Here is a 17653-nt window from a genome sequence, read left to right on the forward strand (position 1 = left end):
ATATATATATATATATATATATATATATATATATATATATATATATATATATATATATATATATATATATATATATATATATATATATATATGTATATATATGTCTAATTACAAGGAGTGGATAGATGAATTGCAATTTCAGATGTTTACCTGATCATCGTAAGAGTTTTTTCCAGGTCTTGGCATTAGAAACTTTATGGCAGCAAATAGGTGTGTGATACGGTTGTTGTAACTGTGCTGCTGCTTAAGATTTAGGACAAAATCTCTTCAGGAATGTTAGGAAAGAAAAGGACACTGCAAGCTGAACTGAATTAAGATGGAGAAATATGAGGAAGGACTGTAATATGGGTGGTAGTAGTCAAAGAAATGAGCAAATTATCATCAAACAACTCATTTCTATCCAATACAACATAAATATGAACACACATTTGTATGTGTCAACCAACGAGTAGGAGGCGAGGCGATCGTTTGATAACTGTCGCAAGTATTGTCGGGACGCAACCAGTTCACTTATATGGGCGGGAGTTGAATGAGCCATATCAACCAATGGTTAGGCTTTCATGGTATTCCAGAAGACGGCATACAGCGAGCAATACGCATGTCTCTTTATGTCATCATTTGGTTAACAACACTTTTTCTGGAACATATCACTGGATTACGGTACTCATTTGTTTTTCTTCATGTTTGCTTCTCTATTATTCACCACATAAATATTATTCTTTTTTAAAAGCATTACTCCTTCATTATATAATGTTAATGCTTATTTTAATTATATTAATGACTAATCAACAATCGTAGCGACCATTCAATGGATTTCGTTGTCACTTCTGCATAACCAGCTAGAAGTAAAGATTAATATTTTTATACTACTAGATGCAAAAAAATATGTAGTGCTACAATTTGTGATTGATAAATTACTTTTGGGTAAACTTCGAAATGATTTATTTTTCAATTACAAATGATCAACTGGCTGATTAATTAGTAATTAAGTAGTGCAGTCTAAAAAATCAGTTATCTACTAATTAAGTGAGGATATAACTAAAGCAATCTGTTGTATATAGTCTTACCTAATTTCATAAATACATTGGTTATAATTGATACCGTTATCGTATTCTGCAAAATTTTCATATTTCCTTTTCTACAAATAATTTACTGCTTATACAACTAGCTTCTAACTTTATAAACTTCACAAAATTAATTTCAAAAAAGTTATATGTATGTATTTGTTTTTATTCAAAAAAATGAGTTAAATTTAATGAGATGGTAAGCAAAGGACAGAGATTGGATGCAGTACGTCAGTGAATTTTGTTGAGAAAGGAATTCTCTGGTTGGAATAGACGAGGGTCATCATTTACCTCTCCAGTAATATTATTAGTTGTTGAAAAAATTTGATACCGAAATATTCAAGACGAATAATTTTGATATCTGAGTATAATTGTTAAATCAGTGAATGGAAATGCTGGTGATTATGCAGCTATTTAATCAGTTATTGAAATATGCAAACTTATTTTATAATCCAACCTTTATAACTTCATTTGACCTCATATTCTTTTGCATTACGACAGCCAATTTTTGTCGTTCTTTGTTCGTAGGCTAAAATATTTTAATTTACAGAGAATTTACCAATAATTTAATTCAAATTTAATTTTCTCGTATGATTTTGCCTCAAGTATAAATATTTAGCATATTTTAGCAAGTGATTTTGAGATGTTTTTTATTTTTTGAATATTTTATGAAGGGATCGTACTTATTGACTTTCTAACTTAAAATTTCATTTATAAAAGATGAATTCTTGCAGCCAATTATGTGATGATACATAGGAAAGATTTGTTTTTATAAGCATATGAAATTTTTAATTGATATTCAATTCTGAACGATTCGTATAATCAGACTTCCGACAATCTCGATGTCACCCTAAATCATATTCTGTATTACTAAATGTGACAACTCGTTTGAATTAACAGCACGATCAATCCAGGTTAATTACACGTGGTCAAGACTGGTTGAAAAGTGAGTTTGCTTCATTGCTTTGAAGGTCATTCCATACATCAGCTTATCGCTACCACGTACATCCATCCATTCCTCTTTTTCTCCACATTACAGGACTCTGATTCAAAAGAAATTAACCGCATTATCGATTGAAAGAATTATTCAATCCTGATTATGGTATCTCTGCAGTAAGAAGAATCTGCTCATATTTTTCCTTTCATCTTCACTATTGTATCGGTCTAACTGTCAAAATGCAAGTGATCCATCCATCTCCGCAGCATGGGACACTCGCCAAGTTGTCAGTGACAACAGTGAAGTCTTCTTTCCATCTTCCCCATATTTCTCTTTAAGTATACAATCAATTATCGTCCCTCACGTAATCACAACTATCAAACCATTATAATTGGCTAAATATTCAGAAACAGTGTAAAGACATTGTTTCTATTTCTCATACACATAAGTCACATCCAAACCTTAAATTTAATCAATAATAATTTTACTTCATGAAACTATCGTTCTACGTTTTAAATCTCATAGCATTATGATAATCATTATTACAATCACGATGCTAAATATGACTGTAATTGCCATATGGTTATCATCTATTTTTGTTTATTATCATTATTGATAGATTAGGAGAAGAGAACTGTTTTCCAAATATAAATGGAAAAGTAATATAAACACTTAAGATAATAGTGACGTGAAAATGAGTAGCTTAACAAATGCAAAGCAAAGTAGTGACATGATAATGGGTAAATTTAATAATTAGACACTATTGAGAATATTTGAAGAAAGCCATTAGTGCATTATCGAATTCACAGTAAAAAATGTATTTTTAAAATCATTAATATTTGCAAAGGTTTCTTTTTTTCTGTTCCAATTTTGGATTTGGAGACAAGATTCGTTCCCGAAATTTCAATTATTCTTACTGTAAAAGAAAGTTTTATCATTATGGAATTCATGACAAGAGTTTAATTCATTTCATTCTCTCCGATAAATATGTTCCTTTACGTTATGTCATATAAAGAATAACATTATCAATTTTGCAATAAATTTTAATTATCTTTGCTACAAATTTACCAAAAGCGCATTTATGAATTAAGAAAAATGAATGTCATTCCGTAATTCTTATTATTCATTCTCTTTGCATCTTTTTTCAAACTTTCCCACTCGTTCGTCCAAACCATCTTTGACTCTAATTACCTTATAAAATTATGGCATCTTTCTCTTATTAAATTATCCACTTGGCAATAATAACGGATGCAAAACATGCTCAAAATAATTTGTAGAACTTATAGAGAGGAAACAAACAATTAAGGACAAAGTGTTATGGTTCACAAATTGTTCTCATTGAAATAGCTACACGACTAGTCATCTAAGTTTGACTTACATACCGAACAAAAACAGCCATGTAGGATTGTTGGCATTAAAATGATAATTCATAACTAATGCTAAAAATGGTATTGCTTCACCATTTCTGTACTTTTGAAAATCATAAGAGAAATTTTATTTCACCATTTCGAAATTTAGTTTGGCCAATAAAAGAACAAAGGGTAAAAAGGAGCGCTTTATATCTATCAACTAAGACTCAATCTCCCTCTTCCGTTCTATGTTGCAATTATATTATAAACAGCATAACTGATAATATACAATAAATTTGTTACCAAATAGTTCTAAGCATCACCTTCAGCAGTTATTGCCTTAACAAACTAAAGATGTGCTGTCATATATCTTAAACTGAAATTTCCGTTAAAAATTGAATTGTCCTTCCTAGTCCTGTAGTTTTATCATTCGGACGAGCCTTCATACGACTCACGAATCGTAATTCATCAATGTCGATAACCATGCAACGAACTTTCCCTAGGTGTTAAGGATGAGCAACTCTGTTTTCATAATGACGCATTATCTGGTCTCACTTGGAGTGTAAAACTATTGGATAGTGAAATCAAAATCAGAGCAATAACAATAAACAGACATTTGATTATTCTTTGTTACGTGGTTATCGACGTTGCTGACTGTGTTTCGATGAAATATAAAACTAAATTCGCAATACAGGAAGATAAGTAGCAAAGGAGATAGTACGGAGAAGTTTAACATTTTGAAGAGATTCGAGTCAGTGCAACAGAAATATCCTATAACGGTTAGAAACAGCTTGTTGAAGAAAAAGTACAAATGCATTTGTCAACATAAATAACAGTCAAAGACAACACATTGTTACGGTGTCTTTTTTTTAGAAATCTCTTTTATAGGGAACGTTCAGTGAAAGGTAACAAATCTATCACCCCTTGATCGTCAAGGTTTATTGCACAATAAGCGCATCGAAGCAGACTAATAGACGCCAATAGCAACAAAAACAACATCAACAATACTTCCATTCCTTACTACTTATCAAGCACCTTTATAGATGTTTTTAAATGTTCATGCCGTTTTCTGAAATGGATTTCTAGATATTTTGTCGTGATTGGAATAGGAAATCTTGAAATCATATTTACAAAATGAATTTCCAACTTCCAAAAACAGCATAAAATTGCTGCATTTTATTTCAAAGTAATCACTTATGCATCGATCGAACTCATATTTATTGAATGCGGTATGAATGGCGATAAATCGATGCAATACTCGGGAATTCAACTTCGTATGAGTTATGAATTCCAGTGACTCTAATGAACAGAATAGCAAATGTGCTGCCCTAAATACTTTGCCTGAATCGATCAACAACTAGAATCATCGACGCATTTTGACATAGTTTCGAAGAACTGATTTGGATTTTCAAAAAAATTAATTTGGATTTTCACCGGAACTATCTAATCAATTCTTACTTCTTACAGCCATATTATTACTAGTTATTGTGCATTTGGAAGAAATTGGACACAGCCAAATACTGACTGTTTGATATTGTGTGTAACCCCGTACTTAGCAGTAGTATGCCAGTGACTGAACTTTTAACTATTAACTGGTCATTTATCACCTTCTATCACCTTCTACCCAATTCACCAGCATAGTTCGCGTGCTCATATAGAAAGAGAGTCCATGATCTCACGGTTTGTCAAACTCCCTCTTTAAATACAGAATAAGTAAAATATTGATTGTTCTAGCTCCATCTTATTTATTTACCAAGACCATAACAAATGAAAAATATTTCCTCTCTAGGTAATCCATGTTGAAATGCTATTATACTGTTGGCAATTGAAAAGCGCTGCTGAACGTGTGCCAAGTCCACATTCTTCGATCATAATCCAGTGTAGACGGATGCATTCGCATGCAATAATGCATAAAGGATTTATATCATGGCAAAATCTGTAACAGTTCGTTAGGGTTTCCTCTTGAGTCTTCGATAAACCGGATTCAGGCCAATATGTGCACTGTCAGTTTAGAAAACTTTGTGGTTGTTTCACATTTGCTTATAATTTCATGGTTCTAATGTAACAAACACTGGCCATTGATTGATAACAAACTATATGTCGCTTATCATTTGCTTACCATATATATTCTGGATGCAGATAGTTGAACTCAAAGAGGTCAACAGGTCAACAGAGTATTGCAGAAATATGAGCACATACGAAAAGATGAAACTTTCACAAATACATACATAGTCGATGGTAGCGGTAAACATTCCGAACAGAGAAGAATATAGCGTTTGCAAATAATACATACTTTCCGTTGTACGTCGCTACATTTGTCATTTTACAGTAGTACCTAAATTTTGAAATCATTCCGCTAATAAGTTCATAAAGTAACGAAATTAATGATGACTTTTAATGTAGCAAGATAAACTTAAGTAGAAAGTCTTAGCAGGAAACAAGAACAAGAAATAGAAGTCAAAGATCGTCAAGAAACAAGTTATCAAAATTAAAACTAAAAACCATGCCCGGAATTATTCACTACCATATTGGCTAAATCTTATGTTAAGTGAAGTCAATTCTAAAAATGGATGATGTGCTCAAAATGGTCGATGCTGCTCTGTTAAGGAAATGATGCGTCACACGTTGAATTCCAATTCATGCAACCGCTCATCGGATAGTTTCCCAGTGAGTACTGAAAAATCCTTCGAATCATTTTAACAGTAAAAATAATAGTGACTCGTGAAGTTGCCATTTTAAACACATTCTACCAGGAAATTACTTTGTGGTAAGGCCGTTGTGTTTTCTGACCTGCGGATTTTTGCGTTATGTTTACACTACTAGTTTTTCCATACCAGAGTACTCTGGAACAATTTTACCTTCTTCATTTGCGCTCTCCCTTCTGTCGAAGAGTAGAGTAAAAATAGGAACAGGTAAACCATCAAATAAATTTCAAAGCATATCATGCAGAAACCTCCTTGCTTACCTTTACTGATAGTCCCTCCACTCTACACAGACTAGATTCGTATCGAACTTAACTCAGGCTTCCTATTTCGCATTTTGTTGCGTATGACGAATTCTAATTTCGTTTCGCATGACGAAATCTATGAAAATACAATTTAGTTGAACAAAAAAGTAGAAACTCCAACTGGCCAATTGATATAATCGAACACAATACAAAAAAGCATCAAAAACATTCTCATCTTTTGAAGATCTACAACAAATTAAGAAAAACGAAAAATAATATCAGATGCTTAGAACGAAAAATAATATCAGACGCTTTAGAACCACTCTCCTGGTCAGCTGATGGTGCCAGATTGATTAAAATGGACAGCAGTATCTTCAACGGAACGATAAAATGATAAACGACCATTATCAACGCGATGCCGACCCAGACATTTGCCAAACAGTTTTTTCTTTCTTTCCTTTTTTTTCACATCTTCTCATAATCTATTTAACAACAGATGCAGAGAAACACTTTAGTGAAAATGAGATCACGTAAATAACTGCAACAATTGGTCCAACACTTTAAGGAAATTATTCAATCCGTTATAAATATAATGATGCCGTAAAAACGATATCACGTTTCAAAAGCACTCGTGCTTCTTCAAAACGTGCTTCCAGATCCCCATTTCCGATTGCTTTTGAAGCACCCACCATCTCACGCAATAATTCCTCCAAACGTCGCATGCAGCGAATTATTGAACCTGAATTTGGTAAAAAGAAATAGAGGGTAATGAAAAAAAAAAGTAGCTTCAGTAGTCAGCTGTCCTCAGTATCTGGATATAAAATAACCAACAAAACATAACACATACACATATACAGACAGACACACACGCACGCACAAAATATATACAAAACACATGTAATACAAAAAAGATAAGCTATTGATACCTTCAAAAACATCCGTTTTTTTAAAATTTCAGCAAAAGAAGCACCAGTACACCATGCATGGACTACATCCATCAAATGCGGCTTAAACGACTCCACATATTTGTCTTCATCAATCTCAAGCTTTGATTCCTTTGTCACCTTCGCAATGCGTCTAGCGTATTCCTGGAACGATTCAAAAAATGATTCGAAAGCGAAAAATAAAAACAAGAATAACCTTACTCGGCATAAACCGCAGAAACTGACCAAACGCGGAAGCATTCAAGCTTATTAGACCGTAGCCCAATCCTTGCGACGGTAAGTTTTCTCTAGATATCGAAAACAAATAGTCTACCAAAAATTCCTTTCAAATTTAAAAAGCAAGAACTTGATGTAGCGGACCAAACAGGATTTGAGTTAATACAAGTTTTACTTTTAATGTCAATGAAAAATTAAAACTGGGTCACTTAAATGAAAGCAGGTTGAAGTATTCCTTAATCTTAACAATAATAAAATAGCTCACTTGCATTGCTCTCAAACACCCACTGAGATCATCTGCTAGTTTTGTTCCCCCTGCTTTTTCTTCAAATACAAAACACGAAAGCAAAGCTGCCAATTGCGGAGTAGCAAGCTCGGTAAATATGCCACCAAACATCATCTCCGTTAACATCAGCTCATCTGCAGCACTTACTTCACACGAGACACGCCCCTGGAATGAAAGAAAATATCCCACTCGAAATCATTTAAATATGAGGCAGAAATCATGCTTTGATGTTCATCCAGCTCACTCACTGTAAAAAAATGCTGCGAAAATTTAAGATTCCAAATTAAGCGGACATAATAAGACAACAGTAATATATTAGGAACCATTTTATTTTGGCGCTTCCCTAAAAATCTACATTAAATACTTTCAATACTAATCGCATCCTTAACCTTTTGTGTAATAACATCATTTTCGTCACAATATTGCAATCTTCGAAGCACACGCTTGCGACATTTCAACTCATCCAGCTGCAATAAACTTTGCGCTTTCTTTAGCTCAGTTTTTGCCACCTTCAGTTCCGCTTCCAACTCTAGCTTCTTTTCATACTGCTTGTAGATTTCGTCAAATTTACTATTCGCCCTGAACTGCTTCCATTAATTAGAAAACCGCAATCACCAATGCTATCTAAATATTAAATTGGAGATAAACATACCTCAAAGGATGGCTATCCTTTCTCTTTTCCAGTGCTTGCAACTTAGAAATATTTTCCTGCAGCACTAAATCATTTATTTTCATATCGTTCAGTGGATCAAGCAAAGGCATAATTCCGTTGAACCTTTTCAAAACTTCCTGGAACGTCGTAAATAGTATGGAAAAACATCGATGAAATAATAACAATTGGAATATTTCGTTTTAATTAAATTAGATTATAAAATAGTTACTTTTATAACGCGACCAGCACTTTGTTTTCCTTCATATGCTTTCAGGTTCTGCGGTAACTTTACGCGTGCCGCACTTATTTCAGATACACAACTGATCGCGACAGATACAACCTAAACATTTCAACTCATTCTCAGTATTATTCAGAAGTTAGGAAGGTAGTTCTGATTTAATCCGGTACGTCTCCGGTGAATAATAAAAATTCACGAAATCAAATAATGACCTCTACAACTCCCTTCTCATTCGCATTAGGTGGTCGCAACTGTGTAATATCTGACAAGTTTTTCGCACTTTCTGCAGACAGTAACATCAATACATCTAGTACGTACATCAAGTCCAAGCCAAGAGGATCAACCGGGTTCGCTTTTTTGTGGAAGTCCAACAGAGCCGCCCATCCAAAATCTTTATCGTTTGAAACAATCTGAAAATCCACATGACTGTCTTAATGAACATTTAACGGTTTCGAGTTAAAACTGGAAATGAAGAATACAAAGAGTAAATTCAAATTGAAGTAGAGACAAGGAAAATATGACGATTTAAAAAAAAAAAACAAACGTGAAGCAAACGCCCAGCTTGAAGAAAGGGTATAAGATGCTTAGGCTTCATAACGACCTCTTTTACGGCTTCTTTTAATACATCAACCTGTTTTTCCATTTGATAATAACCTGATATTTCTGTTTCTCTGTCAATTTTATAGGCAGCAAGTTCCTCCTTCTTTCTTTCCACGTCTGCAAATTTGAAATTTGGTGCTGCTGTCAGTAGACTGAAACTGAATAAATTCATATAAAACTTCCATATAACAATCAACACTAATGTAACAAACTTCCATAGAGTTGCGGTAGGGCATCATAATTCTGGAACTGATAAAATGAATTCTCCAGCATAAATTCAGGATTGATGCCTTCAACTCGAAGCAAGTTCAGAACCATATTATACGTCAAACGAAACTGCGAATTAAGCGGGTCTGGTGCACCTAAAATATAATGAGATCGGTGGGGAAAATGAAAATTCTTTGTAAATTTCAAAAACGGATATAAAAACGAAATTCTATTATAAGAGGTTAACCTTTAATAATCTGTTTAGCTACATCCTGTCCCATCTGCTGATCGACCATTAGTATCACAAGGCCGCGATCGTCTTTACCTCGACGTCCAGCTCGCCCACTCATTTGGATATATTCACCCGATGTAATCCACCTGAAAATACAGGATTTAAACGGAATGGAGTAACCGGAAAAATATTAAAAACTTTGGGTATATCCACCTGACTATACCTACGTGAATTAGGTGACTCTATCTGCATAAATAACTTCCCTAGGAATCATATATAGTACTAAAGTGTATTTGAGTACTTGAAGTAAATCATCAAAAAGCAAAGACTCACAATTCTACAACCAACCGTAGGTAACAAACTGTTAATTTTACTTATAAATGACTGTAAAGTAAAGAACACACCAAATATACCAGCAAATAAAAACAATTCCTAGAACAAACCTGTAATCTTTTCCATCGAATTTTCTTGCCGATGTGAACAGCACCGTCCGCGCAGGCATATTTAAACCCATGGCAAAAGTTTCAGTAGCAAACAGAGTCTGTAAAATACTTTCATTCGTATACATCTTAGCATCTGTCTTATTTATGCCTAAGATTTCAATAAAACAGATTTCAGTAAATCCACCAGAAGATAAATTTTGACACGTTAAACTACTTACTTTGATCAAACCCTCTCCGAATAAAATCTCGATCACTTCCTTAACAATTGGCAGCAAACCCGAATGATGCACTCCAATACCACGCAATAATAATGGTAATACTCGTCCAATTTCAGGTAATTTGCTGTCTTCGTCAGATAATAAACTGATTGCATTAACAAATATTTCTTTTACCTTCGCTTTTTCGTCTTCTAAAAGATTATGTAAATGCTGCTGACAAATATTGAAGCTAAAATCTCTTCGAAAGAACAGAAAAGAAACTCACCTGTATTGAAATCCAAATTCGTCATTTGCGTTGCATATGCTTCACACTCTTTTCGACTGAATGAGAAAATGATGACTGGAATCATATCACGTTCCTTAAGCGTACGTATTATATTCACCACATGAGGTGTGCCTAGATATGTGAAAATTGAATGTTTTTAAAACATACAATTTTTTGACGAAAACTGATTACATTGACAAATAGATCTGAAATGCTAGGACATCCGAAAATCCTGTCCTGTAAATTCACTTGGTTCTGCAAAACTTTGTCTGAAGGATAGTGCCTTGTCATGAACTTTTTTGAACTCCCGTAGATTCTAATAAAAACCATCTGCTGTCAAACAGGCGATAAAAGGAATTTAGGGAAATCAGATAAAGTATATTTGTAAACAGCAATACGACCAACTACTTTTTTGACATTTTTATCTGGAACGGCATTACAGAACAAAACAAATGAATAAAAACCACAATATAAAGAATCAAAAAAAGCAACTTTGAAGTATTGGACGATAAACCTTTAGAATAAGTGGCACGGAAATCAATCATAAAATTACCTGATGTTCCACCTTTCTTTCCTTTGTTGATTCCACCATGCCCTGCATCTCCCACTTGTGACAATACATTCATTGCTTCGGTAAATTTATCTTCTCGGAAAATTCCCTAAGATATTTTTTAAAAAGTGGAGAAAACCACTATATTGGCATAAAAACAAAACTGTAACAAATCTTAGGATGCAAACAAACAGTTGTAAAGAAACGTCAAATAGAATCACTTCAAAGAAGACAATAAAGAATATAAGTAACCGAAAAGAGCAAGTGTTTTTCCAAACTTACCTGCATATTTACAACTTCATACAGGCCTGAACCGCCCGCTGGATATATGAAGTGTTGCAAAGGTACTGGACGGTAGTCGGTATATATGACATGAACCGGTTGATCGTGAAGATAAACTACCCAGTCTGCAAAATCATTTTTATTAAATATAAGGAAATAAGACGGTATAATTTCACGAACACCTCACCAAAACAAAAACTCGTTCATCTTTTTCAGCACTGCACTTTAAGCAAGACTGACCTGCAAATTGCCTTGCATTTGGGATCGTAGCGGAAAGAAAAACATAGTGTACAGTGTCGGGTAGCAAAATAATTGTTTCTTCCCATACAACGCCACGTTCTAGAAAATAAATATCATGAACAGTTCTTTAAAACGCAAATTTCTAATCTCTTGGTCCACTTTACAGTTGTTGACTCGTTCCTATCAATTCTCTTTCAGAACAGATGTTTAACACTAAAGACAGTCTTTCATTCCTACTGACTAAAAATTCATCAACATCAGAAGTAAATTTCCGAAAATTACAAACCTTTATCGCGCATATAGTGAATTTCATCGAAAATAACCCATCCAACTTCCCTCATAATCTCTGAACCACGATATAACATTGATCGCAAAATTTCTGTAGTCATAACAATGCAAGAAGCATCCGGATTCAGTGTATTGTCACCAGTCATCAAACCTACGTCCTTCAATCATTTAAAAAAAACAATAAGTTATAAGGACATTTTCCCATTATGGATATGAAGTAAGTAACAAGAAAAACTTACACCAAATTCTTCTTCCAATTCTCGATATTTCTGATTAGACAAAGCTTTGATAGGTGAAGTATATATAACGCGCTGCTTATCACGTAGAGACATCGCTATCGCATATCTAAATACACAATTTAGTACACTCTATATACAGCTTATCTTAATGTCTCAATTTCCCCATTTACCTAAACACGTAATAAAAGGTGCTACCGAACCTTGCGTAATTTAAAGAGTTTGGAAGGAAAAGTGCATTTTCTGTAAATTCTGTTTTTAGAGTACTAACCACGAGTACTAACCCGCATTAAGCACTGACTTTCGAAAAACTTACAATGCAACAACAGTTTTTCCAGCAGAAGTATGAGCAGACACAAGAACGGAATGGCTATTGTCAATACACGTGATTGCTTCCCGTTGAAAGGCATCTAACTGGAACTCATACATCTTGGCTGGAGCTGTTGTACGTGGCTTCAATGGTACATATTCCATATTTGGTGGCAAAACAACCTAGAAAAATTTCGTGCGAAGGGAAATAACAAAAACGTATTTTAATACTTTAAAAGATCGTAAAACTACTTCATGTGAACAATTTCCTTCACTTTCGACAGTTTTGATATTGTTGCGTGGATGGGAAGCTAAACCAGGAAGCTCTTCTGCATTGGTCTCATTTTTCGATCTTTTCGATAACACTCCTACAAAAAAACCCCTATTTACTTATGTAAAAGAAGCATTTTGACATGAAGCAAAAGTCCTTGAAACTTACTGAATTAATACAACTGAAGTAAGGATACCTGTATCGTTGTCATCTGCCTCATAATCATGATCACAATCATCATCATCATCATCATCGCTGGATACCATCCTAATATTATTTGCAGCGTTACCTGTCGCTAACTGTCCCAGTAATTGGTTGGCTCGTTCACGAGCTTCCATCTGTCTCTTCTTATTCATCTAAACATGATATTTTTCGAAAAGCAAATTCAAATCACGTTACATATAATTAACATTTTAATATATGTGTCAGTAAAAGTAACAAAAATTAAAATATTTAATATAAGATTTAAAAGTTAATTTAAAGAATAACGTAAACATTAAAATGAGCGAAATATTACAGTAAAATATCTTGATGAACTCGAATTAACAATAATGACATCTGAATCAACCGAGAGTAAATTGGTTAAGATAAATTGGTTAAGACTTTGGTAAGAAAATTTGGGAGAACAAATTACCTCTGCCTTTTGAAAAGATCCGCTCGATAGTTTTTTCTTCCCAGTACTACAGGATGATAGTGAACCACTACTTCCTGCAAAAACATCGAAGATTTCCATATCTTTATCCATGAGACACTCACGTCACCTATAGAAAGCAAAATTTGACAGAGTAAAATGTGAAAGTAATAATAAGCCACTGAGTCTCAATTCACTTCCATCAACATTTCAGCCATGCATCCCTTAAACTATTGGCTAACTAGAAACACTGGGTGTTACCATGGATGACCCAGTTGCATCACGTATAACCCTGAACGGACTAGAATAAATCATCACTGTTGTAAAGATGATTTTGAATACGATTGTTGCGTGGAAAGAGATATGTTTTATGGCATATGTTTATTAAGTGACTAAGTAGCAATCTGATAGGTACAAAGATAACGATTAGCTTTTACTCCTATCAAAACAGAAGGTGTCCTCTATTGCCAAACGTAACTGATCACAAATAAGTAATCTGTGCGATGACATGAGTAAAGCAAAAGAGCACTACAAGGGAAAGTAAGTGGACATTCTTGGTGGAAACCTAGCCATGTTTGAAACACTCCAAGGAGCACCCCTGCAGTGGGTAACAGATAACAGTTGATGGAATCTCTTCCGTGCTTCGCTATCATACAATTAAACGCAAAGAAGGAGACCTGAAACTTCTCCGTACCTCACCAACTAACACCACCGGAAATTTAGAAAACACAATTCCACAACTTGAAGAAGCAAGCTGTCAAAGTGATCCTAAACAGATAAATATTTTTGTGCGATTTTGACGAAATCAAAGTGAAATGAAAGTTCAAGTTGTATTAATCGTATGGGTGTAAGTTGTCACCTTATAGTCGCCTTATAACCTTGCGGTTTTCGGGATCAATGGATGTTATTGGGAAGACTGACTCACCCATATTTACTGCTCCATTTAGATTGAATTTGGGATCTTTTCAAAAGGACGCTGTTGATTCAAATCTCTCGCTTACCTTTTCTAAGGAAGATAAGCGACTATAACAGTTGAAAAAGCCCACTTACGTATTGCATAAGTACTCGATTAGTATGAAAATGGAAATAGAATGAGATATCAAAGAAGTTATCTCTGTACTGACGACAGACGTAATGACGACGAAGTATTCGTGTGAAGAGGGAGCTTAACCGATGAATAATTCGATATGCTTCCCTGAACAATTAATTCCTTGATTTCGAGCTTTCCATCTTTTATGATCTCCACAAATTCCACTCTTTTACACCTACCTTAATTTTCTCATCAAATTCTAGACCATATATTTCTTTCAGTAATTTGAAAATTTAAAATATATTTCGCTGCAATCCACGAAGTTTAGTTTGTAAATCGATCCATAAAATTTACTGCATAATTTTTAAGTGAAACACGTGATGAATTTCAACAATTTTGGAATTGTGTATTTTGGTTATATTCCAATATCATTACACTCGAATTCTTTGGGATTCGTAGTGGGTGGGAAATCGTACAGTTGCCTGTTACTGAGGGATTTTCTGTTCGCTGAATCTTTCGTAATGACTGCTGTTGCTCTTGTCGTTCCAATCGTAGTTGTGGTTCGGGATGACTGAAAAAAACGACGGATTTTGTTTCTAATCCATAGTCTAATATCTCTGTTATTTGGAAAAGCTTGAGATGTGTTTAAGTTTTGGGTTTGAAAAAATCTTTACCTTGGAAGAAAAATTCATTTCCCAGTCATATGGATCAGAAAAGGAAACACTGAGCCGCTTCATGCAGTTCATTAACAAATCATAAATTTTCTTATAATCGGGTCTTGATTCATAGGTCAGTGTCCGTATGTACTTCAGGATATGGACCCATTCCGGAGGACAATCTGCCATCAGTACTTCGTCCGTTATTTTATCCTTCATTATGCCCACTTCCTTTTCCTGTGATTCTATGACATAACTAATTCATGATAACTTCATGAAAGTTATAAATTTTATTTTGATATTTTTCACTTCTCAGTGATCTTTATATTTGAATGACACAAAAAAAATCTCCGTGAAACACGTACTGTGATACCACGCCACGGCAGTCCGGCGTGTAGTTCGACAAGAACATAGACCAACGACCACAAATCATCTTTTCTTCCTTGCTCCATCCGGGCATGAACTGCCGGAGAACAATACCTAAATTTAGACGTTGAATAACAAATCCTTAAACATAAAGGGAAATGATCATCACTACCATCTAAGATGAGCTGCATATTTGCTGAGGCATCTCATTCAGAAGAGCTTGGAGTATACCTTGTTGTACCTCTCATAAGAACATGCTCACGCTGTCGCCTAATTCGTGCGTAACCTTCCTCCCAAATTGCATATTCTCGTGCCATGCCGTAATCAATTAGGTAAATGATACGTGCTTCATGGCCACGCCGTCCGATAACCATATTTGCTGTAAAATGAAGAGCAATATAAAGTTGAAATATCCAAAAAATTTGAAAAGATTGGCTATGCCATTTTCTCATTGTCATACACGCAAACTTTATTTTGTTTTATGCTATCCTTGGGCTACAATTAATGCTGATGGACCAGCCTGGTTTGATATCCCGATGTACATAACCAATTTCATGTAACTGCTTTATAGCGTATAGTGCGTGAACTCCGATCCGATTTGTTGTCCCAGCAGTAAATGTGTTTACTTTGCACATTTTTTTTAGCTGTATCAAATTTGGTCCCAAGAGTGACATTACGACGTATGAATACTGTAATACAATTTCCATCAAAGCAATTATTCATTGTCTTGTCAAGTGATATGGCCTCACTATTCTAATGACAAAAATCAATTTGAAGAAGTATCGATGTGGACTAGTCATTAAGGCGAAAGGGCAATCATTGAGATTATCCAATATTCTATACTAGTTCTCCTTCCAGATGTACCATGACAGAAAGATGCCAGATAATATGGATGGCTGTATATCTATTAATGTAAGAAGAATGAAACGTTAGTCTTGAAGCCACTGATCTGACTGACTTCCCGCTGCTGTGTAATGGCGGATCCTAACCTCCAGAAATATATTCGTCATGCTTTGACATTGTCTACCTTTCATGCTACAAGGTATCCGGAACTTCTTAGAGAAAAAGTATCTAGTAATAGATTATAATGACAGAGAAAAACAGTTGAGGGAAAAGGAGCATCCAAGTAAAAAGTTTTAATAGAAAGGACATATTCACGACGCGCAGCATATACCACTCGAACAGTATGCCTTCGAGATTGCAACTTCCGCATGACAGCTACTTCCTTCTTCAACACGCTGTAATTGTCATCTGAACGCGCTTCAACCTGCAGATTTGTGACCATCGAACTAATTACGCAGCAGGAGATAGAAGCACCGCTTTTGTCGGAAAAGGTCTGATGAAGCACAAGTGAACATCACTAGTTTTCTAACCGAAGGATAGGTTTGAAAATGCAGGGCGGTTAATGCGCCAGTGAAATAGTACCAGTTTGACATGCATCACACATTTCACAAACCTTCTTACTAGATGTTAACCTTCAAAAGAGCTTGCCATCGCTAATGATGTCGTGGCGTTGATGAAAAGCTCAGCTGACTCTCTGACGTTGATGTTTTTATAAGGTGATATATATATATATATGTCCTCCGATTATCACAGTGATCGGCTTGTTGTCGGACAGTAGGAAAGCTAGGCCAAAGTGGTAGAGCTGACACATTGAGAGAATCTCAGTAAAGGTCATTCAGATAAGACAGGTTTTTTGTTGCTAACCCATGAAAGGTGATTAATTGGTTGGCCTACTTTAAGGGCAGCTTTCACTCGGGTATCGTTCAAATCGTGCACTTTGTATACGGTAGCACATGAACCTTCGCCCAGCTTCTCATCGATAACCCATCGTTTACTGACTACTTTGCCCTCGGACATATCGATGAGATCCATCCAATCAGGCCTATTGTTTCGTTCGAGCCTCCAAGTTAATTCCTAACAAATAACAAAGAGTATCGATCTTTCCCTCACCCTTATAATGCTTTTATGGTCATCTGGAAATTCTTACTCAACGAATATGTAAATTTGCTGGATCACAATAAATTCCTCTATATATGTTGACTGTGAATGAGATCGTATATCTCATTCATATATACACCAGGTAGTGCAACTACGTGCGGTCGTTCTAGCTCCTTGCTCCTCTAATACGGGACGTAAGGAGAAATAAATTAGATGAATATTCCTGTCTGACTTCATGGGTTGACACGTTTAACT

At 34.9% G+C, this 17653-nt stretch overlaps 2 protein-coding genes across 2 annotated transcripts; both read right to left on the reverse strand.

Moving 5' to 3' along the window:
- Positions 1–6582: 6582 nt before the first annotated feature.
- On the reverse strand, positions 6583–13519 carry LOAG_06429 (hypothetical protein; the record flags this gene model as incomplete). Its single annotated transcript, XM_020447143.1, has 22 exons — positions 6583–7036; positions 7224–7385; positions 7723–7908; positions 8133–8322; positions 8396–8532; positions 8625–8735; positions 8846–9043; positions 9178–9350; positions 9446–9595; positions 9688–9818; positions 10116–10213; positions 10334–10524; positions 10599–10730; positions 11152–11257; positions 11431–11555; positions 11671–11769; positions 11957–12116; positions 12198–12303; positions 12511–12686; positions 12756–12871; positions 12971–13130; positions 13409–13519. The coding sequence occupies 22 exons, from the start codon at positions 13517–13519 to the stop codon at positions 7028–7030; spliced, it is 3027 nt and encodes a 1008-aa protein (XP_020302595.1). The 3' UTR covers positions 6583–7027.
- A 1252-nt stretch (positions 13520–14771) lies between these two features.
- Positions 14772–17332, reverse strand: LOAG_06430 (CK1/TTBKL protein kinase; the record flags this gene model as incomplete). The annotated part of the gene is made up of 7 exons (XM_003141966.2): positions 14772–15006; positions 15110–15328; positions 15457–15571; positions 15689–15836; positions 15978–16146; positions 16608–16724; positions 17195–17332. 7 exons carry the CDS (start codon positions 17330–17332, stop codon positions 14851–14853), a joined length of 1062 nt encoding a protein of 353 aa, XP_003142014.1. The 3' UTR covers positions 14772–14850.
- Positions 17333–17653: the final 321 nt, after the last annotated feature.

This window comes from Loa loa, assembly GCF_000183805.2.
Source record: "Loa loa unplaced genomic scaffold supercont3.9, whole genome shotgun sequence".
Classification (NCBI taxonomy): Eukaryota; Metazoa; Nematoda; class Chromadorea; order Rhabditida; family Onchocercidae; genus Loa; species Loa loa.